Source organism: Zeugodacus cucurbitae, chromosome 4 (assembly GCF_028554725.1).
Source record: "Zeugodacus cucurbitae isolate PBARC_wt_2022May chromosome 4, idZeuCucr1.2, whole genome shotgun sequence".
Taxonomy (NCBI): domain Eukaryota; kingdom Metazoa; phylum Arthropoda; class Insecta; order Diptera; family Tephritidae; genus Zeugodacus; species Zeugodacus cucurbitae.
This window is the reverse complement of record NC_071669.1, coordinates 51,267,923-51,294,689: the sequence shown is the minus strand read 5'-3', so window position 1 is coordinate 51,294,689 and position 26,767 is coordinate 51,267,923. Positions and strand designations below refer to the sequence as shown.

General features: G+C 39.1%; 6 protein-coding genes across 11 annotated transcripts in view; 3 read left to right on the top strand and 3 right to left on the bottom strand.

Moving 5' to 3' along the window:
* Positions 1 to 12,043, top strand: part of LOC105210426 (uncharacterized) — a 47,260-nt gene extending 35,217 nt beyond the window's left edge. For both annotated transcript variants that reach the window (XM_011181378.3, XM_011181379.3), the window contains exons 4-7: positions 2,312 to 4,298; positions 4,371 to 4,603; positions 4,678 to 4,911; positions 9,292 to 12,043. In XM_011181378.3, the coding sequence (XP_011179680.2) occupies positions 2,312 to 4,298; positions 4,371 to 4,603; positions 4,678 to 4,911; positions 9,292 to 11,842 (5,005 nt within the window). In that variant the 3' untranslated portion in view covers positions 11,843 to 12,043. The remainder of the gene's footprint in view (positions 1 to 2,311; positions 4,299 to 4,370; positions 4,604 to 4,677; positions 4,912 to 9,291) is intronic.
* On the bottom strand, positions 11,868 to 14,022 carry LOC105210427 (negative elongation factor E). The gene is made up of 4 exons (XM_011181381.3): positions 13,862 to 14,022; positions 13,292 to 13,809; positions 13,064 to 13,230; positions 11,868 to 12,977 (listed from the first exon to the last, which is right to left on the bottom strand). The coding sequence occupies exons 1-4, from the start codon at positions 13,940 to 13,942 to the stop codon at positions 12,886 to 12,888; spliced, it is 858 nt and encodes a 285-aa protein (XP_011179683.2). The 5' UTR covers positions 13,943 to 14,022; the 3' UTR covers positions 11,868 to 12,885.
* A 259-nt stretch (positions 14,023 to 14,281) lies between these two features.
* Positions 14,282 to 17,005, top strand: LOC105210428 (pseudouridylate synthase 7 homolog). Its single transcript, XM_011181382.3, has 5 exons — positions 14,282 to 14,522; positions 14,590 to 14,777; positions 14,841 to 15,237; positions 15,298 to 15,850; positions 15,946 to 17,005. The coding sequence occupies exons 1-5, from the start codon at positions 14,422 to 14,424 to the stop codon at positions 16,870 to 16,872; spliced, it is 2,166 nt and encodes a 721-aa protein (XP_011179684.2). The 5' UTR covers positions 14,282 to 14,421; the 3' UTR covers positions 16,873 to 17,005.
* Positions 17,006 to 17,157: 152 nt separating this feature from the next.
* LOC105210430 (uncharacterized) lies at positions 17,158 to 24,496 on the top strand. Of its 4 annotated transcripts, none has more exons than XM_029039131.2 (9): positions 17,158 to 17,632; positions 20,350 to 20,606; positions 20,693 to 20,822; positions 20,896 to 21,862; positions 21,931 to 22,526; positions 22,609 to 22,661; positions 22,735 to 22,836; positions 22,972 to 23,294; positions 23,357 to 24,496. In XM_029039131.2, the coding sequence occupies exons 2-9, from the start codon at positions 20,530 to 20,532 to the stop codon at positions 23,383 to 23,385; spliced, it is 2,277 nt and encodes a 758-aa protein (XP_028894964.2). In that variant the 5' UTR covers positions 17,158 to 17,632; positions 20,350 to 20,529; the 3' UTR covers positions 23,386 to 24,496. The 4 variants fall into 4 exon arrangements, with proteins under 4 accessions (XP_028894964.2, XP_011179688.2, XP_011179687.2 ...); XM_011181386.3 differs by having other exon boundaries at positions 17,158 to 17,670; positions 22,612 to 22,661; XM_011181385.3 differs by having other exon boundaries at positions 17,158 to 17,670.
* On the bottom strand, positions 18,495 to 19,733 carry Adf1_22 (transcription factor Adf-1). Its single transcript, XM_011181384.3, has 3 exons — positions 19,467 to 19,733; positions 19,236 to 19,404; positions 18,495 to 19,174 (listed from the first exon to the last, which is right to left on the bottom strand). The coding sequence occupies exons 1-3, from the start codon at positions 19,618 to 19,620 to the stop codon at positions 18,844 to 18,846; spliced, it is 654 nt and encodes a 217-aa protein (XP_011179686.2). The 5' UTR covers positions 19,621 to 19,733; the 3' UTR covers positions 18,495 to 18,843.
* A 260-nt stretch (positions 24,497 to 24,756) lies between the features above and the next one.
* Positions 24,757 to 26,737, bottom strand: Gsto1_3 (pyrimidodiazepine synthase). Of its 2 annotated transcripts, none has more exons than XR_851638.3 (4): positions 26,580 to 26,737; positions 25,462 to 26,048; positions 25,085 to 25,391; positions 24,757 to 25,019 (listed from the first exon to the last, which is right to left on the bottom strand). XR_851638.3 is itself a non-coding variant. In XM_011181389.3 (4 exons), exons 1-4 carry the CDS (start codon positions 26,605 to 26,607, stop codon positions 24,989 to 24,991), a joined length of 768 nt encoding a protein of 255 aa, XP_011179691.2. In that variant the 5' UTR covers positions 26,608 to 26,737; the 3' UTR covers positions 24,757 to 24,988. The 2 variants fall into 2 exon arrangements, 1 of the variants encoding a protein (XP_011179691.2); XM_011181389.3 differs by having other exon boundaries at positions 25,270 to 25,391.
* Between the last annotated feature and the right edge of the window lie 30 nt (positions 26,738 to 26,767).

The window sequence follows — 26,767 nt, the reverse complement described above, 5'->3', positions numbered from 1 at the left end:
GGATCTTTTTGTAGCTGATATTAATATACCGACAACACGGAATGAGATACGTTTTGAAATGCGTTCGGCGAGCACAAGTCGCCGCACTTCCAATGTGGATCTGTCACATTTTGCCTCGCATCGTGCAGCGCCTGCACTGTTGCTCACAAGTATTCCTGCAGATACTGCAACTATGACACCGCTCCCTTCAGCACCACAGTTACATCAACAGCAGGCACCCAAGTTGACTGCACCGCAATTGAATTTAATTGCGCCCACACCCACACCGAACACGGAAGCTACCATCGACATGCGTCCAGACTTTGAACGTGCCAGCGCGTCCAGACAGCGATCGCCCTCACCAACGGCCACTGACTATCGCATCGCCAAACCGCCTGTGTCCACGGACTATATGCGTCCGGAGGAGAATAAAGAAAACATGTATTATGCGGCTATGGGTGATGTGATGCCACAGAACCGGCCAATTGATGTGTCAAAGTTTGTCTCTTATGCCGATGATAGCGCAGTGGAATTGCCACCATTGGCGGCCACCAAACCAGCAGCAACTACATGGCGTCCTTTTACAAGGGCGCGTTCACCCAAACCAACAGCGGTAGTGGTGCAGGCCGCAGCCACCACAGCGGATCCTCTGCAAGAAGTGGTTAGTGAATTAGAGACTATCGCAGCAACTAGAAATGTTGAAGATGTTTACGACAATATACGCTTGCAGACAACGCGATCACCTACACTCGCTGGAGATGAAGTAAATCCACCGTCTTTGCATCCCATCGAAGAAACAAGCATACAAATCGTTAGCGCCATACCAACAGTCGACATCGATCGTTTGGTGCAGAGTGAGACACAGAAGGCGGTGGAAGCGCGTCTGCGCTCCAAATCACCACCACCGCCACCGTCAAAGAAACGCGCACAATCGCCGCTTAACGGTATGGACACATTACAACTACCAGGCGCTGTGGACACCAATAACTTCTCGAATAACCAAATGCAAACGGCAAGTAAGCCTGCGCCGTTGAAGCGACAGCGTACACCAGAACGTAATATTTCGCCGGATGGACGCAAAAAATCCATGCCGAATAGTCAACGTTTGGAGGCGCAAACCATTGAATTTCATTTCAGCGATCTAAACACGGAATTGCCGTTGAAAGACGCACCGCCCGAAGCGAAACCCACCTACTCATCCAGATTCAAATCAATGTTTACGTCCAACAAAACCGAAGCACCGCAACCGGTTGAACCAATCTTTACATCAGTACATCAAAAATCACCTTCGCCTGTACGTCAGAAATCGCCGACACCGCAACGTGAGAAATCGCCTTCGCCAGTGCCTGCCAAATTGATGAGCATGTTTACCAAATCCAAACCAACACCCATGTCGATAGTGTCTGGTAACTCGGCTGTTGTTACGAAGCCACCCGAAAAGGAACCGATGTCAGTGAAAGTAACTGAGACTTTCTCACTGAAAGTCGATGAAATGGATCAGTATAATGCACGTCCAAACAAACCGCCACCGAGTTCTGTACAGCCAACGCCATCGATTACGGCATACAGCAGTCGCGAGGACTTTTTGAATTCCGAACAAGTTTCCGTTAACATAACGGATGCTTTTGCGCCCGTCATAATACCCGCTATGAATCGGGAACAATTTATAGCTGGCAATAGATCGTTTTATACCAGCGAAATTGATGCACAATCGCGTCGCAGCGAATCGGAGCTCAATCGTGCTAGTAAAGAACCATCGGTGGGTGGCGTAAGTGGTAGCCACTTTCACATACCCAAAGGTACGCTAATTTCGGTGCCGATAAATATCGGTGCCGGCAGTAGTGGTGATTTGGGGCAGCAATCGTCATCCGCTGAGGCTTCACAACGAAGCTTACCACCGCGTCCACGTCCACCATCGGCAGACGGGCGTGTAGTGAAATCGAAATTGGTACGTAAATCATCCTTTATGGATGGACGAACACAGTCGCAGGATCGTGCACAAAAACTGCACGGTTCACATGAAGATTTATATAGTTCGCGTATGACTAAAACGGTTAGTTTCAATTTCGATGAACGTAAATCACGTTTGTCCGAATTCGAAAGTTCCAATCTGTCTCAACAACAAAAAGATAAGAGAGAATTTCTCGAAAGGACGTACTTTTCTCGGTAAGAATGTTAACCTTTTGCTCATGCCACACTATGTGCTTGGTCTAAGGGAGCAGATCTCTTCATTTGTGTACTAATTTTACACCAATCTCAGCTTTACCCCAATTACTAATGATGCCTACTTTCAAACATGTATTTCTTATTTCGAACTTCCTTTTCTTTTCAGTGATCATGAGTACGAGCCGATCGCAGCACCCGCCGAAGAAGAGCAAGCTGCGGCGCCACAGTCACAAACTGAAAAATCAGATCTCGCACGAAAGATTGAGAAATTGCACGAAGATATCAAAGACACCGAAGATTTTCAGCGAGATTTGGAGGAGCGTTACTTAAGTTCCGAAGCGGCTACGCCACGTACAGAGTCCCGTACTGATAATGAAATACATACTAGTCAAGTTGATTCAAGTGCCTTGGAAGAGCTGCCGTTGAAGCCGGAAAAGAAAGGCTTCATGGCCAGCGCACAAGATCGCACACGTAAAATGCAGGCCGGTTTAAAGAATCAAGCCGGCAAAATTAAGACCAAATTACGTACACCCGCCAAGAAACCGGCATCGTCGAGTCCGAAAGCTAAGGAGCGTAAACGTTTTAAGGCGCCCGAATTCTCGAAAATTAAAATGCCGGAAATTAAACGGCCCGATATGTCGAAATTGAAAGACTTCAAACGTCCAGAGTTCACGAAATTCAATAAGCCTGACATGTCAAAATTCAAATTACCCGAGAAGTTCACGACATTGAAGCTAAAAAGATCGAAATCGTTTAAGGAGAATGAGACGCAGGATGAAGATATGGAAGTGACCACACAAGAAACAGAGGCCGCGCCTGGAGCACAGCCACAAAAAAAGAAGTTTGACTTCAGTTTCGGCACCTACCCCAGAGCATTTCGTAAGAAGAAACCGCTAGATACACAAGCATCACTCGGTACTGAGGCGGACACCGCAGGCGTCAGTGTAATACCGAGCACTGAAACGCAACCCTCGCAGGAATCCTCCAATTCACCGCAGGGAGATCGCGGTCCCGGACCTGTGCGCTCGCGTTGGGCAGATAAATTCTCCGATGTCAGCTATAATGATAGCGAGGGTTCACGTTATCGCCGTTACGGCAGTGAACAGGAAAGCTTCGACCGCGAATCATCACTAGAGCGCCGCATGAAAGATGATTTGGAAGAGACAGAGAGTGAGGCACAAGAGATGGGTATATTGGGTGGCGTTGCTGATACCAAGCAGTTCGCAGAATTCGATGAAGAGAATCGCGCCATACACGAGATATCGAAATTGCGTGCCGGTGAATTCCGTAGACGTCCGATGGTGCATCAAGACTCCGATCTGCGCTCCGAAGATAGCAAAGATGTGGAGGGTTGGACCGAAAAAGAAATTGAAAAGAATAAACTGTTACGCAAAGCTGAGTTAGAGGCCGAGGCGAGTTACTTAAAATATCCCTCCGACGATGTATTGCCACAAGAAACGCAATCCACCGCGAGCTCTGGCAAGAAAGTCGTAATGGAGGAAATTGACGACGATGAGTTTTTCCTACGCAAACGTGGCGTCTCCGAAGACAACATCGAATTGCGGCAGTATATAAGTAATGCGATACGTGAAGGTTACGATCGGCCGATAAATGCATTGGAACATGTTGGGCAAGTCAGCGAACGCATAGAGTATAGGGACTATGATGTGCCACCACCGAAACCTAAGCGGTTAAACAAAAACTATCGTTCACAAGATGTGTCGCAAGATCTCGAATCGCAACGTAGCGAGTATGGCGATGATCTGTCGATGTCACAGAATGGCAGCGACTACTTCAATACGCCTAAGCGACCATTACGTAAGGGACGCAGTCGCAGCAAATACTCTATGGATAGTCAAGATTTTCCAGTAGCCGAACATATACGACACGAACCATATTTCGACGATGACGAGGAATATTTACGACCACCACGCAACAGTTATAAAGAAGTGGAAATTAATGACTTAGATATAGTGGGCAAACAGGTCTTCCCAGCCGAACCGGAGGGTGTCAACGATGGTGTGCCAGCGCCACAAGCGCCCAGACGTCGCAAACGTGATACTACGCGAGACAATTCAATGGATAAGGATTCGTATATGAACGGTTTCGGTGGTCGATCGGTATCGAATAGTCGTTTACAGCCAACCGACGATGTAAGTGCGAAGCGTTTGAGATGTGAGGCCTCAAAATATGACTGATTTTTTACTTTTCCTTCACTAATTTAGGTAATAGTTTATCGCACTGAACACGAATATCCTAATCCACTCGGCGAAACGGAAAAATTCGCACCAGCGTTGGAAACTCGTAAATCAAGAGCCACAACGCGATACGATGAAGACGATCGCACGTCACGTGGCGCCGATTCGCTGGGTTACGATGACCATGACGAAGCGCTAGCCGATCGTGACTCGAATGTGGACAAGGACAAGTACATAATCGATATGATGGAGAACGATGGGTGCGTACACTGTCTAACTGGAGTTAATTCTTACATTTAATTTTTTTCCTTCCTTTGAAACTCCTTTCCCACAGCTATGCGATCGTCCGTAAAGAGCACTTGCCAAAACCAACGCCGCCAGCTCGCCGTAAGAAGTTCACACGTTCGCCCGGCGAACGATTTGCCTCTATATCCAGTGGCTCTGCGAAGAGCAGCACGCCGCCACCCGAGCGTCCGCCACCACCCCGCGCATACACACCGTCCACAATGGAGGAACCAGTGCCGCCGCGCCGCAAATCCATTACTAGTTTAGAGGTGGCGCCGCAAATGTAAGCACGAAAGCCAAAAACAAGCACGTTTGAACGCAAATCTTTTGAGAAAGAACTCTTTCTAAAGTACCGTTTTGTTTTGTACTCCACGGAGTGGCCAAATTCAAACACTGAACGCACTTTATTTTTCTTTTCTAAGTTTTTTTTTTGTTTTTGTAATGCTTAATTAACTCAAATTTCATTTTGTTTTGTGAAATTGTTGTTGTTTGATAGTATTTTTGTTGTTACTCGCTTAGTTGTAAACGTTCATTAGAGTTAAGTTAAGAATTGCATTGTTATTAACATTTTATATATGTATGTATGTATTGTTTGTATTGTGTTTAATAAGCAAAGCTTGGCTTAATTAATATTTTAATTTTATGCTTTCTTTTAAAGCCGTTAAGTGAAATCCTGCAATATATTTTCGCTATATAGTAATTCATAAAACATTAGGGGTGTTCTAAGCATTGGCGCACACAATTTTTTTTTAATAACCTCATTGGTATTTGGCCACATACTCGCTTACATACATAGATGGTCACACTTGGTTTGAGTCATCGATAGGAACATGCTCTACATTTCAAATCTTTTGCTTCTTTTTGAGAAAAAAATATTTTTGAACCAAAACTGAATACTAATTTATAAAGAAATCGACACATTTCCACATAAAACATAATCACATTTATATTCTGGAATTTAAATCAAGCTGAGAATTATGTTTACACCAAAAATTCATTTTCCTAGATTAAAAGTAACTTCTTTATTTCGAAAACACTTCTAAAAATCCTTGTAGAATATACACAAGAGTAAAAATAATTTACTCAGCACCAGAGATCTGCATTGAGTAATAATGAAATTAGTGCACAAACTCATGAGCCAAACAAATTGGTGTAAATGAGTACTAATACAAATATCAAAAATGACAAAGACTCATTTCCACCAAACCAAAAAAAACTCATAGTATTTCTACACTTATATGTGCCGTCAATTTATGACTCAAACGAGCGTATATTAAAAATTTCATTTTACTCACTTGTTCATTGGTCACGATGAAAATAAACTTGAATGAGCTCGCTACACTGATCGGCATGAGTGGAATTGTGACTTCGTAGCTGAGCACGAAAGTAAAGATACCCAGTAGGAACTTTGTCACATTACATGTTTCATTATATCATTGAACATGCATTTTCGTGCGTCTTTATTTATTTTCAATACATTACTATTAAAAGAAATATATTAGAACCTAAAAGTATTAACTTTACTGTCATTAATTAACTTAAAACATTAAATGTAATACACGACATCAAAGAACAAAACACATCGTTAGTCATTTCCCGCAGGGCACTTTTGCCTAGCGGCGGCACAGCCTTCGTCAGTTTTACTTTGATCCTATTCGTATCACTTTATTTATTTAGCTATACTATTGGTGTTATTTTGGTGGTATGGCTCATTTTTGTTTAACTTGACTGAATTATTGTCTCATGAGACAATTGAGCACTTCAACGATACGTATGAAGAGAAACTTACTCATTTTTCATGTTCTCGCTTTGTGTGCTGTGCGTAAATGTGTTTTAGTGGATCTTTGTGTTTGATGATTTTTGACTTATATGCACTAATACTTCTTTTTGTGTTACTCAACCAATGACTCAAAAAAGGGAATAATTGCAGTTCTCTGCTCAGCACAGAATTCACTTCATCATTTCGAAAATACTTCGAAATATATTCGTGTGGAACCTAAATCAAGTTGTGGATTATGTTCAGAGTAAAATTTAATTCTCTCAGCTCAAAATTAATCTCTTCATTTCTAAAACACTTCTAAAAATCCTTGTAGAATATACACAAGAGTAAAACTAATTTACTCAACACAGAATTCACTTCATCATTTCGGAAATACTTCGAAAAAAATACTTGTGGAACCTAAATCAAGTTGTGGATTTTGTTCAGAGTAAAAAAAAATTTTCACAGCTGCAAATTAATCTCTTCATTAAAAAAAAAAATAGGAACATAAATAGTTAATAAAGTTTCAAAATTTTATAATTTCAATATCTTCACGCCTTTTGGGACATATTTTGATGTTTTTATAAGAAGAACGAGTTGCCAAAAATTGTTTTTAGTTTTATAAAGATATATAGCTAAAACAACGGTAATTATGAGTGAAACGCAAGAAACTAAGGGATCCGCATGATAAATCAAAAACTATGCTAGACAATCTAGACTAACTAGACAAAGCGTTACCCACTTCTTAAAGCTATTGTGAGAGATGGAAGGACAACGCATTTCAATAAATAAATATTGTCAATTGGTCAACTGGTCAACTGGTCAACTGGTCCCTCCTCCTCCAAATTAGCTAGAATAATGAAGGTAAATTGTATTTCGACTGTCCTTAACTCTTTCGCGGACACGTCGGCATAATCCGACACAACGAATGGCTACATAGATGCCGACATAGAAAAAATTAAATAGGACATGTCGGCTCTGTCCGACGTCGAGCATATCCGAAGTGTCCCTATAACAAATCAAAATCCCTAACTAGGACACGTCGGTGTATGTCGACATACTATAATTTTTTTGTTTTGAGTAAAAATTAAATATTCAATAAACCATAAACCCAAAACTGAAATCGGAATTCAATTATCGGTTTTATAAGCCAAATAAATGCATGTGTCATTCTGATAACATTTACTAAATTTCGTGTGTCCGCGAAAGGGTTAAGATATATACCATAAAGGTCCTTACTTGGATCATAATTTGAAATTGCAGATAAAGCTGTACAGAATCAAAACGGCGTATCAGCTAAAGACTAGACTAAACTATATGCTTTATTTTAAAGATTACTTCTAGCTCTTTAGACGATTTTTTTACGGTTGCCAGAAACCGTAAAACAGAGCTTACTAACCGTCTACAAAAATAAAGTTGTTACGAAAAAAAAAATTCAAAGACGGCAAAGTAAAATCTCGGAATTTTCGTGGAAACATAAATCCAGATGGTTCTAACCTTCCTATATTTTTTTGAGTATTTGCTTTTTGATGTTTTTGATATTTTATTTTGGAGATCCTTTTACAGAATATAGAAGCAATATAAATATGTTCTTCCGAGTAGTTTGAAGTGCTTAAGAAACGTTTTGCAAGAGCTATATATTTTTAATGAAAGGACTCCTAATAAGAACATAATTTTATTATTGTTCATTGCATTGTGAGATTATTTAGTGTATTCTATTTGAGCTACTCCTTATTCGAAGTACCGAATAATAGACTTTAGCCGAAGTACATATATCAGGGTAAAAACATTATTCATATTTTATGATACCAAAAAGATATTTGTGGCAATATGTTTTGCCGGCTTAAGTTATCGGGGACCATTTGAGTCGTTTTGGACACTTTAACTACTCATTAGAATATGTATCTGAGATCATTATAATATAAAAAAAAATTATATGCCGCGATTTTTACCAAAATGCCCGGTGACCCCTCAGAAAAAGGTGCGTCCGCGTTGTCAGCATAACTCCTGGCAGAATCATTTAAATTAAAAAACAAAAATAAGTGTTTCATTTAAGACCATAAAGTCGTGCTTGAACGAAGGAAAGACAAAAAATTGGAATTCCCCAAAAAATAAAAAATTCGGTAAAATTTGCTTCACATTTTGTTGTAATTGAAAAAAAAAAAATAATCCATCGTCCAAACACGAGTAAATTGTATCTCGAACACCTGTGCAAAATTTCATTAAGTTCGGTTGAGTAGTTTTGGAGAACATTTGACAACCGACTTTGAAAACACGGTTCCGAGAAAAACGCCCGAAATTATTATTCGGATCAACTTGAAAATTTATAATAATATTCTTGATTGTAGAAAATAATAAGCCAAAAAAGAACGATTTTTTGAACCCACAAAACCCATGTAACCCCTTAAGACACTCACTTACGAATCAATTTTAGAACATTTCACCGAATATAGTGAATATATAAGTTTTTTTTTTATTAAGAACACCCCTAATGCGCATAAGCTTACATGGTGAAATCGTTTCTAAGGAGGCTTCAGCGAAAATTTTTTTATTTTTTATGATAAATATTTAAACTAACTACACAAACAAACACATCTACAAACATTTAAAGTTACATACATACAAAAGACATACTACATCTACATACATACATATACCCAAAAAAATTACAATAAAAAAAATAAAAACTACAAATTCATTAAAAAATATAAATTTTGTTTCCGTTTGCTGTTTTTGGTGTTTGTTTTCTGTTTTTACGTATTTTTCAATCGAAGCTTACTTTGTTGTTGTTGGTTTAGTGCTTGGCTCTTTCGCTACTACAGTCCCTATGTTAACCACTATTATTATAACCTCTTCTTTTTGACTTCATTTTACACTTTCTTTTGCGACTCATGCATTCGCCAGACTGGAGGATGATTACGAAGAACCCGAAGCCTTGCAGCACGAGCGTCCTGAATCACCACGCGATTTGCAGTCCGGTGAGATTATAAATAAAATGAAATTCCGCCCATTGCCACCGCCACCTCGTCCACCGCGTGAAAAGCGGCAACGCGCCGAAAGTAAAAGCTCGGCGCATAGTGCTTTCGCTTCTTTTCACGAACGCGAGTTTGCCGATGAAAAAATTGCGACCTCATCCACTGCGGATAGTTACGATCCGACCGATGTCGATTTGGAAGAGGAGGAAACTCGCCTACCCGAAGTGGAGGTGTCGACGCAAACCGATCCGTTACCAGACGACTTCGAATGCGAAGAATTCGAAATCACCGAAGATATGCGCATCATTGAGCCGCGTATAAATAGTATGCGCAAGACCTTAGATGAATTGCTGCGTGAGGAGGAGTTGAAGTTGAAGGCTACCGAAGAGGCGGTCGCCGCACCACCCACTGAAGAAGAGCAGTTGGCGCGTGGTTTGCAACGTTTCCGCGATGCGAATCAACGCAGCATGTCAGAGCGTTCGCGTGCCTCCTCGCAGGCCGATCGCTCCAAGTCACAAAGTCGGCCACAAACACCCTCCGCTGTAGTGATCGAACGACGCGTTTCCACACCCATACCTAGTCAACAGGCCGAGACCATGTTGGAGGCCTCATTGATTGTGCGACCAATTGACGATTTGGACCTCGAAGAGGAAGCGCTGCGTAGAGAGGGACTGCTTACGGATAGCTCACAGCAGAGTAAATCCGATGTGGAGGCAGAGACATCGCACGGTGAAGAGGAAGAGTCCAAGCATGCAATTAGCGACTACTCAATCGGACCGAGCTCGGAGGAACTAAATGCCGCGCTTGACGAACTTCGCGCGCAACAAGCTGATAGCACATATGAAGAGGAGAAGGATGATAGTGACGAGGCTGAGTTGAAAGAATATGCCAGGGAATATGAAAAGAGCTCAGCAGAAGGAACACTTGCGAGAAGAAGTTACGATCGTTATGCCGAAGATGAAACGTCTGCGAAAGAAGATGAAGAAGAGCTGGAATTAGATTTAGTGGAGACGAAAGAAGAAGAAACGCAAGAAATCCAAACAGAAAGTGAGCAGTACGAAGTGTCAACAGTCGCTGACGAAGATCTAGAGAAAATAAGCGAAATCGAAGAAGCGCCAACGGAAGATGAAGATGCACAGAAAGTAAGCGAAATCGAAGAAGCGCAAACGGAAGAAGGGGAGAGCGTAGCGCACACAACAACAACCGAAGAAGTGACAGAAGCCTTGTTACAAGATGAACCGTTAGGTTTCGAAGTAAAGCCTGAAAGTCTAGTGGAAACACACGACACCACCGACACCGCTACAGTGGTGGTCACAGAAAGCATCGAGGAACCAACGGTATTTGAGGAACCACCACTACCCCCACCACGTCGCAAATCGACCACAGCAGTTGAGCTGCCGCCCACACTAGCTTTGTTGGAGGAAGCTTCGAAGGAACTAACACCCGTCCCAACCTTAGCTGCGGCGCCAACAACGCCAACTCAACCTCAGCTGCCAGCACTTCTCGGCGATCTTGAGGTCGAACGCCTGCGCGTGCATGCGCTGCAAGCCGGACAGATAATGGTCTCACAGCTGCATGGCGCGCAAATATCCGCCGATGAGCTGGAGTGCAAATCTGGCAATTTGATTGTGAAAAATATTGCCTTGCCCGAGGGTTTCATTGAGGACATTGTGGAGCGTGTGCGCACTACCGATCGCAGTCAGCTCTTAACGGTCGAAACACAAACTAGCTTACAAGCCAGCAGCGAGGAGCGTTCACCAGTGCGTGAAGTCATACCGCCACCGAAACCGCCGCGTCAACGCGATTTGGAAGCCGTCAAGCGACCAGCAGCAGACAACAGCGATGAAATCGCGCTGCAACAGCTAAGAAATTACGATGAAGAAACACAAACTGACCCCTTGGCATATCCAGCACATATGACCGTCCCACCGCCAGTCTACGCCACAACCGAATACCTGCAATCATTACCACCGCTAAGTTACTATAATCTACGACGCGCCGACGAACAGCAACCATACAGCGGCAGCGCCGAAGACAACGCACAACAAAGAAGACCACATCCGCATCACCACCATCATCATCATCGCCACCATCGCCGTTGTGATTCGTCATGCTCGGAGTGTGAAGACTACGATGACTTGGGTGAGCGCGAGGAGACACGTTCGCGTTCGCACAGCCGACGTTCGCGCAGCAGCACACGTCCACCAACCGAACCACAGACCGTTGCAAAGGCGGGCAAACAATTCATGTCGGCCTGCAGTCTGTCGCTAGTGCAATTATTGAATCGTGTGACTGCTGCCATACGTGGCGCTGCGGCGGATAAGAATGCCGAAGGACAAGTGCATCATATACCCACATTGGTGGCGCTTTTCGTGGTCATATCATTCACGCTGATTGTGTATATGCTGGCGGGCCGCAATGTGCACACACACCATTGGGACTTCTTCAATCCACCTGGAAGTGGTGCACGCCAATCGTAGAAGTACTCCTCGAGGGTGGAGTTAGTCTTTTTTAGTTCCTCTTTTTGCAGGCGTCGTATGCGTTTTGCCCAAAAAACCAGAAGCGTGTGCTAAACGATCGTTGTTGTTGCATTTTATGTTTTATATGGAAATTTGAATATGTACGAAAAATACATAAAAACTTTTGGAACCGTTATAGAGTACATAAACAAGAGTTATGAATATCAGGGAACGAAGCAACGCTTGCTCGGTATGCTTTGAGATACCAGCTGAGTCTTTGCACTGGTTTCGGCGACAAGTTCACTAAGCGACGACGAAGTAAAATTTAACTAAATTGTTACAACATTTTGTACGAAAAATAAATAAATAATTCATTAAACGAAGGTGCGACGAATATGCAATAAGCAATTTTTACAGAACTAACAAACGCTAATGAAAGTATGTTGCATATGTATTTACGTATGTAAATACGAATAATAGGATATACAGACATACAAACATATATATTTTTGCAATGAAATTTTCATAATGTACCAAAAAATTTCAAAAATCATGTTATTATTGATGGCACCAACGCATACTACATATATACGAGTACGTTTGTTGCCGTAACAAGTACCGTTATTGTTTTCTATTACTCTTTTTTATAAGTTTGTTTAATTTATTAATATTTGCAGTAATCGGAGATGTTTTTATTATTATTATTTATAATTTTTTTATTAATTGTAAGCAATCAAATAGTTTATGTGTTAATTTGATCGCTTATAATTTATGCATTATTGTTAACTAAACTACAATATTTATTATTTATAAATAATTATATTCAAAATTCATACACACTCATATTTAGAAATACTGAAAGTGTAAAATTTTTCAATAAACTAAAGTTCAAACAAACTACTTGAGTACGTATTGTTGGCCTTTGCCTACCTTAAAGCAGAAAATCTTCATTATTTGCTTGATAACTGTAAGTGAGTTTGCTGGTAAGTTATTGCTGCTAACGCTGGTGGAGATTTACTTATTACTTAGTTATTATATTATATTTAATATTTTTTAAACACTATTTAATCAAAACTAGTTTGCAATAAAAAGTCCTCGTCATATTGCACCATCTCACGGCCGTCTTTGTGGCTGCCTTTTTGCGAATCACTCGCAGCTGAAATGCAGAAACAATAAAAAAGGAAAGAAAAATTATGCAGTTATAGTATAAAATTTCCAACAAACAAAGTATTATTAACTCACCAATAGATGACCACACCGCCGATGAGGAAGCATCATTTATAGGCTCAATTTGTGGTTGCCGACGTGCCAGTTGCACTTGCAAATTAATGCCGTTAACACTTTTACCATGCATTTCGGCAATGGCACGATCAGCTGATTCTGGTTTAGCAAACGAAACAAAACCGCGACTGTAAAAGAGATGTTGAAAATACAACAAAATTCACATATTTATAACACACACACACTTACCTCTTCTCAATTTCCATGGACACATTAACAATTGTGCCGTAATCGTTGAAAGTCTTTTTCAGAAACTCTTCGGTGACTTTATTACCCGACACGAAAATTGTATTGCCCGTGCGTGGCTTTTCTGGTTGTGTTGAATCCAATGGCGCTTTTTCATTTAGGCCACGTTCTTTGCGATCGCGTTCGGTAGCGAAATGTTGATAAAGATTTTGCATACGCGGCTCTTCTTTAATTATTTCACTAATGATGGTCTCTTGGGCCACATCATTTTGTGTCGATGAGAATGGTTGATAGGCCGCGACACTGGTTTCGGGCGCACGCTTGGCACGCTCTTGTCCTTTCGGGCGCTTAAACGAAGTTTGGTCTTGCTTAGTTTGCTGCTTTTGTATGGCTGGTATTGCGCCACTTTTGATTAATTTACGCGCTACTTCGCGTGCATCACGCGCATCTGTTGGACGCTTTAATGTTAGTGGCTTCTCTGGCTCTGGTTTTGGTGCTTTTAGCGCTTGCAGGGCTTTTTTCTATAAGTAGACGCGCGTTATAAGCGGGAAATTTGACGTGCAAATTATTTACCTTTTTCTTCAACTTTTGGTATTTGGCTTGCAGCATGTGTTCTTCCTCAGTTAAAGTTGTTGGAAAATGTATATAAACCATATTTTAGTTTTATTTATTGCAACAAATTAAAATATAGGTTTTACTTTTTGACAATCAGTAATAAAATTGTTTATTGTTGTTTTCATAACAGAGTTACCTGCTATTAGAAATTCAGCTGACGCCAAATTTTCTTTCGTTCATGTACTAGGCGAACAAAAATGTTTTCGTTTGTTTTTGCAATAAATTGAAAAATAAAATAATGAAAGAAATTGATTCTCTACACAAATAAATGTTTTTAATCTACAATTGTTTTTTTAAATATGTAATCTCAGTAGGGTATTATTTTTTAAATAGAAAATTTATTTATTAATTGTTATTGCTGCAGGGCAATGATTGCTTTTGTAAATCGATATGCTCGTTATATCGATATATAAAGAGAAGTTATCGTACGGTAACAGTCTTTAGCTATTAGCAGCTTATTTTAGTTAATAAAACCGGCTAGTTTATATTTTAATTAAACAATTTAACTTTAAATTACCATGCCACAAAAAAATAAATCAAAGAAACCATGGCGTCCAAGGCAGATGCACACTAAAAATCGACCAGGTCCAGCAGAGGAATGGAGGAAAACGTTACCACCGTAAGTACCACATGTTTTAGTTCGTTGGAATTGTATTTTAATTTCTAAATATGTATATTGGCATTAGAAAGGATGGGGCTAACAAGAAAAGCTTGCGGGAAGACCAGGTCGGTATAACTGAATATGTGAGCAATGGTGCTGGTTTCACTGGAGTTGTAAAATCACGTTTTTCTGATTTTCATGTAAATGAAATTGATCTAGAGGGAAAAGTTTTACATTTAAACGATTTGACAGTGCCAAAGCCACAGGAACCATGTAAGTTCAACATTTTATTAAACTAAGTAGGCGCTTTTCTTATGCCTTTAAATATCCCAACAGCACTTGATGAGGAGGAGTTAGCGGCAGCTCGTCAAAAATTCAGTAAAATCATAACAGATGACGTGTGGACTAAAATGTCCGCATTAGCTGAAATGAAAGCACAAGATCCAGCAGCACAACCTATAGATATTATAGTTACAACTTTGGAGAAAACAGAACGTGGACAAATACACGATATGCTAAAAACATTATATGGCTCGAAACTGGTTGGTGCAACAGTGAATGAGTTAAAAGGTGCTACAGAGGAACGTATTATACGTGTGATGAAACCCAAATTTAAATCAAGCGCTGAGAAACGTACGCGTTGGAATTTTCCAGGAGAATACGTACATTTCTTGGTATATAAAGAAAATATGGAAACCAGCGAGGCAGCCTCCCGTCTAGCTTCACGTATTGGGTATATTATTAAAAACATTTTTCAATTATATTTTTTTTAACCTCCATAAATATATTTCAGTATTCATCCATCTCATGTAAATTATTGTGGCACGAAGGACAAACGCGCTAAGACTACGCAGAAGTTCTGTATAAAGCGTCGACTCCCTTCACAAATTCTAAGCGCTGCTCAAAAGTCATACGTACGCATCGGCAATTTCACATTTAGCAACGATGTACTTAAGTTAGGCGATTTAAAGGGCAACCGATTTAGAATCGCTTTGCGTCATGTTAGTGGTGATGAGGCGGAAATTCAGCAGGCGTTAGAGAATTTACGTGACAAAGGTTTTATAAATTACTTTGGATTGCAGCGTTTTGGTAATCACGCCGATATACCGACATACGAAATTGGTGTGGCACTTTTGAAGGCCGATTACAAAACGGTGGCAGAACTTATATTGAAACCGCGCTCCAATGATATACCCTTCATGGATGAAGTGCGCCAGAAGTGGTGGAAAGAGCGTAATTCAGCCGCTGCCGCAGCCATGTTCATACCAAATGAATTTATAGAGAAGAAATTGCTCGATGGCTTGGCGAAATACGGTGAAAATGATTACGCAGCGGCGTTAAGAAGGGTAAGTGTTTTGTTGTTTAAAAATTTAAACATTTTTTTTTAAATAGATTAGATGTACTAACCTCAAATTTTTTTTTATTCACTTCCAAATATTAGATACCACGCAATATGCTCTTGCTTTACCCGCACTCATTCCAAAGCTTTGTGTTCAACCGCATTGCCTCGCGACGCATAAAAGAATTTGGATTCAAGCTGATACCAGGCGATTTAGTATATCGTAATAAGGAAGAAATGGACGAAGACATCATTGAAAATTGTAATTTAGATAATACAGCCGAAGATGCCGCCGAAGAGGTTGAGGATACAGAAAACAATGTTGAGACGAAAGAGGCTGAGGCAAAGGGTGAAGCTGAATCTTCCGCGAATTCCGAAGTAAAAAATGAAGACTCAATCTTTAAGCGTAAAGTCAAAGCTTTAACTGAGGAAGACATTGCAAGCGGCAATTATACACTTTTCGATGTGGTGCTACCCTTAGCGGGACATGACATCACATATCCAAGCAATGAAGTTGGCGCCTGGTATGAAGAGATACTCGAAGAATATGGTTTGTCTTCCGAAAAATTACGTCATAAGGTAAAAACCTATGCTATGGCTGGCACCTACCGCAAATTGCTGATATGTCCCAGTGAATTAACATGGAAATTCCGTAAGTATTCCACACCAGAGGAGACACTAATTGCATCCGATTGGGATCGTATTGCTGGCAAAGCTGAAAATATAGAAAGAGGTGAAGGCGCTGGTGAACTAAAAGCGCTCTTATTAGATTTCTGCTTGCCACCATCGGTGTATGCGACCATGTTGCTGCGTGAGCTGCTGAAGACGGACACATCGGCAGCGCAGCAATTGCAACTAGAAAAGGATGAAATGAATAAAGCCAGGGACAGGCAGCAGGCACAAGCTACCAATGAATGTAATGATGACGCAGCGCCTGAAAGCGTGAGTGATGAGGCCACAGCCGAAAAGCGTAAACTGACAGCTGATATCGCGGAGGAAGTGGAGGAGAAGAAATTCAAAAGTTCATAATAGTTTTAGAGTCGTGGGGGATTATATATATAATAGATAACAACAACTATTTATAGCTGACAAATTTTCCAAAAATTTTTGCTATATCGTATCCTATTTACAACTACAAAAACAATAAACAAACTAAAATAAATTTTATATTTGTATAATTTCAATTCTTTGTCATCGTTTATTTACAATTTCTAGCTTACAAACACACTTATATGCATATTTGTGATATTTGTTTGAGTTGTATGCTCATAAAAACCGCGTTCAAAAATAGCTACAATACAAAAATAAAACAGTTAAAAGCAACAGTCGACTTGTATTACAATAAAAACAAATCGTTGCATTGCATTGAATCGCTTCGACACTAATGCTCCGCTCACTGACTTGGCGAACTGAGCGTCAGTTGGTAGTGCACGCAGTCAAATCCGTTTGTTTACATTGCCTTAATGGCCAGCAATAGTAATCAAGTTGTAGCTGTAATTGCGGTCGTACACGAGTCTATTTGGTGGTGTAATTGACTCTCTTCAACGCTCTGCACGTACAACAACCCACAAGCATGCATATTTAGCGAGCGCGTCGTAGTGCGCATACACGGAGACAAAAGGATTGGCGAAAGGCGCAAGGATTTTCAAGCATTTTTACATGGATTACAGTGCGAAGTGAACAACAGTGGCGACAACAAATCGTTAAACAATTTGCTTCTTGGAAAAAATTATATTAAAAATATAGAAAGTGCGGGATTAGCGCAAAATATGAATATGCAGTAAACAAAGTAAATAAACCAAAAGAGATTAATAACTAATTTAAAAAGTAAATAAATAGTGCTTTAATACATAAATATAAAAAAAGCAAGTCTGTTAGTGTTAATTGTTCTAAATAATGTAGCAGCTTGGCGCCTTTATGCGAATGTGTGCAACACTTGTAGAAAAATATTAATATAAAATTACAATATAAATAATATTGTAATGATTAACAACATTTTTGCAATATCTAAGCGTTATTTGTTAAGGCGAAGGTCTTTGAAAATTTTCAGTTATTGATTTTTTAGCAGTAAATCAATCAATAAAGGCGACGACGGTCACATTAATGCATGAAATAACAACAGCAAAACATAGAAGCAACAGCAACAACGCTAATTGAAAACCTAAACGGTTGAAACACATATCCAAATATGTGTGTATATTAACACATACGATTGAGCTGCTTAATATTTAAAGTACTTGGGATTGCGCGCTTCAAGTCAAAACAGCGAGGTCGTCAACCAAACGCTCACACCCTACGTTTATGATTACCACCCACCGCAGCCACTACATATGGTGGTGAAGCGCAACAACATTTACTTAAAGCGCAAATAAATCTGGAAGATATTATGACCCTTATTAGAAAATCACCACCTTGTTTCCTTAGCTACATACATACATACATAGCTACAAACGTATACTTGTTTTCTGCAAACAAAGCTATGTATGTATGTATGTGTATCTGCTATTATTTGCGTCGAGTCGATATCTGTAATAAAATGCGCCCGCTCCAACAAAATCATTATTACAATTGAAGGGTGGAAACCAAGCATCCAAGTGATTCATATCTGTAGAAATCAATAGCGGTTTGTAAGGATACATTCAGCAAAGGGATAGCTTGCATATTTGTGCGTTTTATTATTTGATTTGACAAAAAAAATATGTTTGTACACGCTACGTAAGTGTAATATACAATTAATCAATACAAATAATGGCGAGGTAGTGTTATTTACTGGCTTAATTCTATAATGCATATTAATAAAATTAAACTTTGAATTGTGACTTTGAGTAAATTAGTTTTGTTACCAAATATTTTTTTGTTCAAAACAACGCTATAATCAGACAGTAATATTAATTAAAAGCACAACAATGCACTTCACTTATATTCAAAACTATTAAATGTAAGAATTAAAATAACACTTAAAACACCAGCAGCAATATGCTTACATCTACAGTAGCTACGTTAGATGACTATATCATCGATACTCTCATTTTCCAAAAACTTGAGTTGACACTTACAAAGATACGCGACAACACGCTTTTCAGCTTTTGTGCGATTATCTTCATCCAAACCCTCTAGCAATGTTTCGATGCGCTTTAAACATGATGTATTTGTTGTTGCTGTACTCACTAAAGGATCTGGCTTCTTTGTCTCTACAGCGACGACAGCTTGCTCTTCCATGGCCTCTTGCAGGGGATCATCATCATTTGGTAATTGCTCAATTAGTTGCTCAGCATCCATTTCACTCCAACTGGTGCGTATATTTTCTGCGGCACTTTTTGTGCTGTTTGAGCTGTGCATATTTGTATACATATATTAAATATATGATTAAAAATAAAAAATATAAATTTTACCTATGCACTCTTATGTGGTGGTCGAGGAAACTCATTTTATCTAATAAATGCCAGGTAGCGCCTTGTGCGCTTTTTATGCCACCAGCTTTGCGTTCAAGCTCCTGTGTCTTTTGCGACTCACGTCGATATTTATCGCGCAGATTCTTCCAGCGTATTACACAGAATTTGGCTGAAAATCAATATAGAAATGCTTAAATTATTTAACAAGTATTCTGGTATTAGTATACTTACTTTCAACATTTAAAGAGGATGCAATGCTACGCCAGAGTTCAGTTTTTTTCTTCATCAGATCGTACGGTGTGCTACGCACTTCCTTTTCATAGAGCAGTGGATTTGCGCGCACCATCTCTACCAGTTTTGTATCAAAATCTGATTTGACATCCATTATTATAGATTTATTTATTTATTTATCAAATGTTTATCAGGTAAATAAAATATTAAACACCGAATACCGAACGAGTATGAGAAAACTAGACAATAACAAAGTGACAAAAATAGAATGTCAAGGACTGAAATGCGACAGTGATGCCATACTACATTGTTTAATAAACGGATATGGCGTTACAAAATTAAATTATTTAAGGAAATAAAAATGTAAAGAGTTAACTATATTTTGATAAAACTTCGGTTATATATTTATATAAATAATATTTGTGGAAAATAACTTTGCAAAAAAGAAAACAAACTGTGCCGAAATTAAATGATTGCGCTTCCGGTTTAATAGCATATTTTTTCATTAAATATTAAGATTAAAATTCATATCTACTAAATTGTATTTATTATTTATGCTTTTGTTTAAAATTTTAGTTATACATATTAGTACTAGATTTGCAAATATATATATTTTTTAGATTTGATATCCTTATGCGAATGAATTGAAAGGTCCCATTTATAACCGCCATTTATTTACGTGTTCCTGTGCTGCGGTTACACACACACAAATCAATGCGTACGTTTTTGCGCGCTTGTTGCTATTGTAGCTGCCTCAAATTCCAGACAATTTATTGATTTATCGATTTACTTCCTGTTGGCTTGCAATTACTTTCGCTATTTTTATACAATAACGCGTTGAGCGCATACAAAATCGTTAAGAAGTAATATTTTTCTATTTTAGGTTTGTATTTAAGGGTTGGCGTGTGTGTGGTGCTAACACATTCAACAATCATTAGGATATTTAAATGCATCGCCATGTTGCAGTAATGCTTTTACTTTTGCATAAAGTCAGTGATTCCACACAGAGTAGTGAGCAAGCAAGTTTATTTCAACTGGTACGTTGGTTTACTTAACAAAAAAGATGGCAGCAGAAAATTATCACCTGAAATGGGACTCTCATTTGTCCTATTTGAATTCTTCGGTTGCCACACTTTACAAGTAAGCTGCTTTGCATGAACTCAATGAAGCTTGTGTGGCAAATGTTTATAAATTTATTGATAAATTGCAATTAATTTTCGTCCTAGAAATGAGAAGTTTGCCGACGTCGTGCTCTACAGTTCCAGCAGCAGTAGTGCCAGTGGAAATAGCACAGAGAGCGGCATACCAACAGTGGGTATTTCAGCGCACAAATTTATACTCAGCTCGTGTAGTCAGGTGTGTGAAAGTGTATTCGGCTTGAAATTAATTTAATTTCACTCACCTCCAACTACTTTTGGTTTCGTTACAGTTTTTTGCAACGATGTTCGAAACCGCACCAATATCCTCGCCCAACGGCGTGCTCTACATAGTGCTTCCGCCGGAACTAAGCCACCGTGCAATACAAATACTAGTACAATATATGTACAGTGGCGAGGCCACAGTCGCCAATGATATACTGAATGAAGTTTTGCGTGGCGGTGAGATTTTGAAAATCCGTGGCTTATGTCGCACCTCCTCCTCCACAACGTCAACTAATTCGCACAATTCTTCAACGCGCGTCAACGAATCACTAATAGCTAACGGTGTTGGCACACACTACATACAAAGTGCAGGCAATCGTCAAGCCGCATTACCAACTCTTACACATTCGCATATGCCAAGTGGACATGGTAGTGATATGTATATAGTCAACAAATGTCCAAACGGTGGTGGTGGCAGTTGTGCACCACGTTACGCCATGGAACATTTGCAACAGCCTGTGACTCAATCAGTGCCGACACAAACAACACACGCACAGCAAATACAACAAACGCATCACCAGTTCCGTGGCTTGGGTGCCTCCGTGTTGCCCAAGGATAGTCCAGTGATAGTCAAGTCACCGAAATTGTCACAACTTGGACTACTCTCGGCTGCGGCGTCGAGTAGTAAGCATATTACAGGCGGCGGTATATCAGTGAACAAAGAAGTTGCTATAGATCCCGATGAAAAGTGTTGCTATCAATTGAATCAGCTGCATGTAGCGTCGACTTTGTGCAACGAAATTGGCTGCACGGGCGGCTGCCCCATGTCCATGGAGGATGAACAGGTGAGGCGACGACAACGCAATCAAAATGATGAAACTATGCGCGCAACTGTGGTGGAGCAACAATTGGAGCGTGAGTACACAGATCGTACACGTCCACCACCGGATGAAGAGGAACATCGTAATGATATTGATATGCCCAATTATGACAGACATCTGCGGCGCAGCAGTGGAGGCAGCAATGGCGAGCGTAGTAAGTAACTCAAAATTAAAAAAAAAATACAAATAAATACTATTATGTCTCTTTATCGCTATCTAAAGTGCGTGATTACTTCCTAACGGATTCATACGAACACTCCAACACAACAACCACGAAGAGTCAATATACAGAGCAGATAAGTGGCAGTAGATTGGCCAACACATCACCCATGCCACATGCACAAACTTTCCTGGCCATCAAACAAGAGCCAACCGACTGGACCACCACAACCACTTCCGCAACAGACAATGCACATGCCGATTTAGCGTCACGTCCCCAAACGTCATTGCGTTCACCCAAACAACCGTTAGATTTTAAAATGCCACCCGGTAGTGCAGCTGTCAAACTTGAAGTCGGCGCACATACACATAGTCCACACAGCGAACAGGACACAAACGCCCAAGATGATAGTGACTATGAAGCACGTCTGGCTTGTGAAACATGCAAACAATCCTTTGATGAACCCAAATCTTGGGTGCGTCATTTGGAGTCGCACACCGTTAACGCAACAACAACAACAACAGCGGATACCGTAACGGTAAATGTGGCTTGCGGTACAACGAATAGCATGAATAGCACAAGCGCAATCAACAGCATGACCAATGGCGGGGAGGCATTAGTCAAGGCGTATGTACCAAAAAAGCGGCGACGAGTATCGGTAAGTGCCCCCCATTGGTTTAACTAGTTCAAAGGTTTAACTTTTGCAATATTTATGTATATATGTATTATTTTCATCACAGCAGCAGGAGAACAACGCCGGTCATGTTACGCTCTGCTGTGACTTGTGCTCAATGTAAGTAAATATTTTCATTTTTATAGTCATAAAACTAGAAACATTTAATTATGTTTTCGTTTTTACTACACAGCTCCTTTGAGACCCCAGCAGACTGGGTGCGCCATTTAAACAACGAACACACAGAAATCGAGTTGGCCATGTTCAACAGCAAAAAGGACAATGAGCAGAAAAGGTAAAGTCAAGCACACACGTACATACAGTGCTGTGCATATAAATAGTGACACAAAGTTAATTTTTTTATAAAAAAAAGTGTTTGAATACGCTATGTGTGTGTGTAAATAATGTAAGAAATGTTACTTTACCGCAGTTCGGGCAACAACAACAACCACCAAAATCTGCAGCAATTGCACCTCAAACGTTATACCCATCGCTCAACGTATGACCAGCCCGCCAATGAAACACAACCGCTGGCAGTCACCTCAACGGCGCCATCCACGTCAAGCTACACGGAGCGCACAGATGCCTGCAGCAAAAAGTTTTCCACGCACAACAGCGTTTTGACGCACAAACGCGCCAATCACAATAGTGCACTCAACGGCGTCAGCGTGAGTGTGAGCACAAGCGTTGCGTCCACATCGTCTGGTGCAGATGTGAGCGTAATTAGCAGTGTGGCCAGCAGTTTACCAAATGGTAGGTTTCAAAATGGAAATTAAATTACAATTTCACAGAATTTTTTTTTTCCTTTTCTCTAGAACAAATAAGCACATCGTCGCAAGCTTGATACAGTCGCCGATACCGCAAGGAAGCACAAAACGCTTGAAGGGAACGCTGTTTTCGGCTAGAGTTTGCAAGCAAGCATGCACAAAACGCTTGAGCAGCCCAACGTTTTGCCAGAGTTGACAAGTGGAGTGAGAATCGTTACCTAAGTCGTTCCAAATCGAAACTAATGATGAAATCATACCAACCAAACTATTTTAATCAAAATTTTTACAAATATAAATGGCATCAGGAGTACAGTTAAAATGTTTTAAAATATATAAACAAAAACAAAAACAAAAACAGAAAAAGAAAAACACAAACACTTTGGAGCACTTTGCATCAACGAAGATATATTTATGTGTGTACGCATGTTTAAATTAACAGATAAGGACTTCCGAAGGTGAAACTATTGTGAAAACGCATAATTAAGAAAATAAAAACAAAAAAACAAACATTTATAAATAATGCTGAACGAAAACACTTTCAGATAACAGTGTAACAAGTGTAATTCAAGTGTAATAAGTGAACTAACGAAAAAAAAAACAACAACAAAACAACAAAAATTATAATAACTAATATTTTTTTGTGTATTATACCAACTTACAAAGGCTCATAAGTGTATACACATGCATACAGTTATATTGTAAACGAAAAAGTTTTAAACTTTATAATAAGATCAACACCATTGAATATTTTATTCGCAAATATGCAACAATTTGTTACATATAAACTAAAAAACAAAAAAACTAAAAATATTAATGAATTGATTCGATGTTTAAATTTATTCAATACTTACTAAAACATAAGTATGTCCATACATAAAATTATACATATGTGCAAGTAAACAAAAGTGTATCTGCAGTTGTACATATGTACGTGTGTAAGTGCAAACAACTTGTATGCAAAATGTATGTTTTTTTTTCAATTTTCGCTCTCTCTATGTGTGTAGTTGATAAAAAAAAGTGTAATAACAATTGAAAACTCATTCCAAAAACAACAAATGATATTTACATTTATCGTGATTTTACGTATTTAACGATTAAATAAACAAAAGAAAAGTGAATATATATTATATTGTATTTAGCTATTTAAGCCGTTTATGCAGCAATGCAGTTTTAAATAAAGTATTTTTCTCTAACGTCACAACAATGTTTCTTATTTTCAAAGCGTGAAAATTATTTCAAAGGTAGTTTATCACTAAAAAATTCAGGAAACAAATATAGAAACATTTAAGTGTTTGTGCCACATTTCGGATAGCGAAAGCGCTAGAGCACAAGGCCGACACGCAACAGATAAACACATTGAATCATATTGATAATTGGACAATAACATTTAGACAAATTGTTATTTGACGATATGGATGAAACATGACAAGACAACAAACCACTTCGTATATCGCTAATAAAATATATCAAAAATTTATTACAAAACAAATGCGTTGTATTTGAATTCATCAAATGAATATGTACAAAAATATATGCGATATATAAGAATGAAAGTAATTTTACATGGATATGTAAAGTGGTGTGATATTTTCCGTTACTTTTGAGATTGACAATTGGAATACAATGAAATCGAAACAGTAATTTAATACTCCCACAACCAATTAAAACGTCTTTTTAGCCTCAACAAGTTCTTTGCCTTTTAGCATCGTTTCTGAAAATGAAATTAAGACAAAAGGATCAGTGTTTGAAAGTCAACGCTTTTAGTCACATTCTTACAACTTATACATAAGTTTTTAGTATGTATACAAGAAAATAATGTTATCAAATATGTTATAACTTTGATTGTTGGAATGTCGTGCTTCAAAGTATTAGTTAAGTTCAGTGGTTTATATATTAACAATTATATTCAGCACGCAGCTACGATGTAAAATTGTTGAATGTATACAATGAAAATGCCTTACACGAGCATATCATAATCGTGAGTATTTTCACGGCGCGCTTTCATAAACTTGGCATGTGTTTCACCATCCAAATAGAATCCCTTTACGGCGGCATCATTGATCATCAAATCCTTCCATGCAATCTATTAAGAGTCAAAATATTTGTAAGACACATATTCACAATTGAAGAAAAAATCTCACTAATTAACTTACCAACTTGCCAAAACGTTCCTTATCCAATTCATATTTGTCGGGTAGCAAATATTTCAACATTGCCGAACGCTCGCACCATGGCCAAATCATGTAGTCCAACATGCCGGGTTTCTCGCCACCAAAGTATGGTGTACCACGCGAGCTCAACTCTTTTTCGAAAACATCTAAACCTTTCGAGATCTCAGTTAGCGCACCAGGTGCTGCTTCATTGCCACCCAAGAATACTTTGTACATTGCGCCAATCACCGAGTTGAATCTCTCAATAAGTATCTTATCTTGTGCTTTCTTGAGTGGATCTTTGGGGAAGAGTGGTACCTCGGGATATTTCTCATCAAGATACTCAGCAATTATCAGTGATTCAATTAGTGCTGGATTGCCTTCTTCTTTGGGTAGCTGTAGTGCCGGCACTTTACCCAGTGGGCTGACGTCAGTAAGCCATTCTGGTTTCTCAGTGAGATTAATATAAATGCTATGATGTGGTATATTTTTGGCGTCAAGTACTAGGTGAGCACGATGAGCATATGGGCAAAACCGCATGGAATATAAGCGCAAAATACCATCGTCTGGTAGTTCGGGTTTTTGTGAACCTAATTGGAAATAATGAGAATTTTTTTTTTTAATGTTCAAGTAGTTTGGTAGAAATTTTATTGTTGTCTGCGGATGTATGTATGTACGTACGAATGTATAATACTTATATGTACATTAGGTACAGCATATACAACAAATAAACTATAATAATCAGACATACATTCCGCACCTGTTAATACCTATCTACACTAGATATACAATTCTATTTTAATATACTAAAATCAAATTGATAACACTGCTAATCATTTTCTTACGTAGGCACAAATTTTTAGTGTGATGACTTTCAATATCATAAATTTGTATCAAACATGACTAGGCGCATTTTTGAAGTCACATTATAAATATCAGCACTTGATCGCCTTCAGTCTTAATTAAATTGAATGACAGTTTCGAATCAAAACATGTTTCGCAAAAAAATAACTTTTAGGCCATAAATACAAGGATACTTAGGAGCTTAGAACTTCTACAACATTCCATTTTTTCCACAATAACACTGCAGCTGTATTTTACTCACTCAACTATATACTAACCTTTAGCTAAATGTCTGCCGCCACTCATTATGCTTTTTATTATTGTAAACAATTTAATTTTATAGTAAAAATTACTTATTTGCCAATAGAAATTGTTCTCCAATTATTAAGTCACCGACTGAGTAAAATTAACTCATCTACGCATATTTATATATACATAAATAACGACCGGTTTGACAATTCCTTTT

Bases quoted from the DNA above. Each gene is read 5' to 3' on its own strand.
- LOC105210427 (XM_011181381.3), bottom strand. From the start codon at position 13,942: ATGGTTTATATACATTTTCCAACAACTTTAACTGAGGAAGAACACATG. The intron at 13,231-13,291 runs GTAAGTGTGTGT...TCTCTTTTACAG, and splicing joins TCCATGGAAATTGAGAAGAG to TCGCGGTTTTGTTTCGTTTG. The intron at 12,978-13,063 runs GTGAGTTAATAA...TCTGCATTTCAG, and splicing joins GGCGGTGTGGTCATCTATTG to CTGCGAGTGATTCGCAAAAA.
- LOC105210430 (XM_029039131.2), top strand. From the start codon at position 20,530: ATGGCAGCAGAAAATTATCACCTGAAATGGGACTCTCATTTGTCCTAT. The intron at 22,662-22,734 runs GTAAGTAAATAT...TTTACTACACAG, and splicing joins TGCTGTGACTTGTGCTCAAT to CTCCTTTGAGACCCCAGCAG. The intron at 22,837-22,971 runs GTAAAGTCAAGC...ACTTTACCGCAG, and splicing joins AAGGACAATGAGCAGAAAAG to TTCGGGCAACAACAACAACC.
- Gsto1_3 (XM_011181389.3), bottom strand. From the start codon at position 26,607: ATGAGTGGCGGCAGACATTTAGCTAAAG. The intron at 25,392-25,461 runs GTAAGTTAATTA...GACTCTTAATAG, and splicing joins AGGAACGTTTTGGCAAGTTG to ATTGCATGGAAGGATTTGAT. The intron at 25,020-25,269 runs GTAAGGCATTTT...TTTCATTTTCAG, and splicing joins CACGATTATGATATGCTCGT to AAACGATGCTAAAAGGCAAA.
- Adf1_22 (XM_011181384.3), bottom strand. From the start codon at position 19,620: ATGGATGTCAAATCAGATTTTGATACAAAACTGGTAGAGATGGTGCGC. The intron at 19,405-19,466 runs GTAAGTATACTA...ATTGATTTTCAG, and splicing joins ATCCTCTTTAAATGTTGAAA to CCAAATTCTGTGTAATACGC. The intron at 19,175-19,235 runs GTAAAATTTATA...AAATATGCACAG, and splicing joins CACCACATAAGAGTGCATAG to CTCAAACAGCACAAAAAGTG.
- LOC105210428 (XM_011181382.3), top strand. From the start codon at position 14,422: ATGCCACAAAAAAATAAATCAAAGAAACCATGGCGTCCAAGGCAGATG. The intron at 14,778-14,840 runs GTAAGTTCAACA...ATATCCCAACAG, and splicing joins GCCAAAGCCACAGGAACCAT to CACTTGATGAGGAGGAGTTA. The intron at 15,238-15,297 runs GTATATTATTAA...AATATATTTCAG, and splicing joins CGTCTAGCTTCACGTATTGG to TATTCATCCATCTCATGTAA.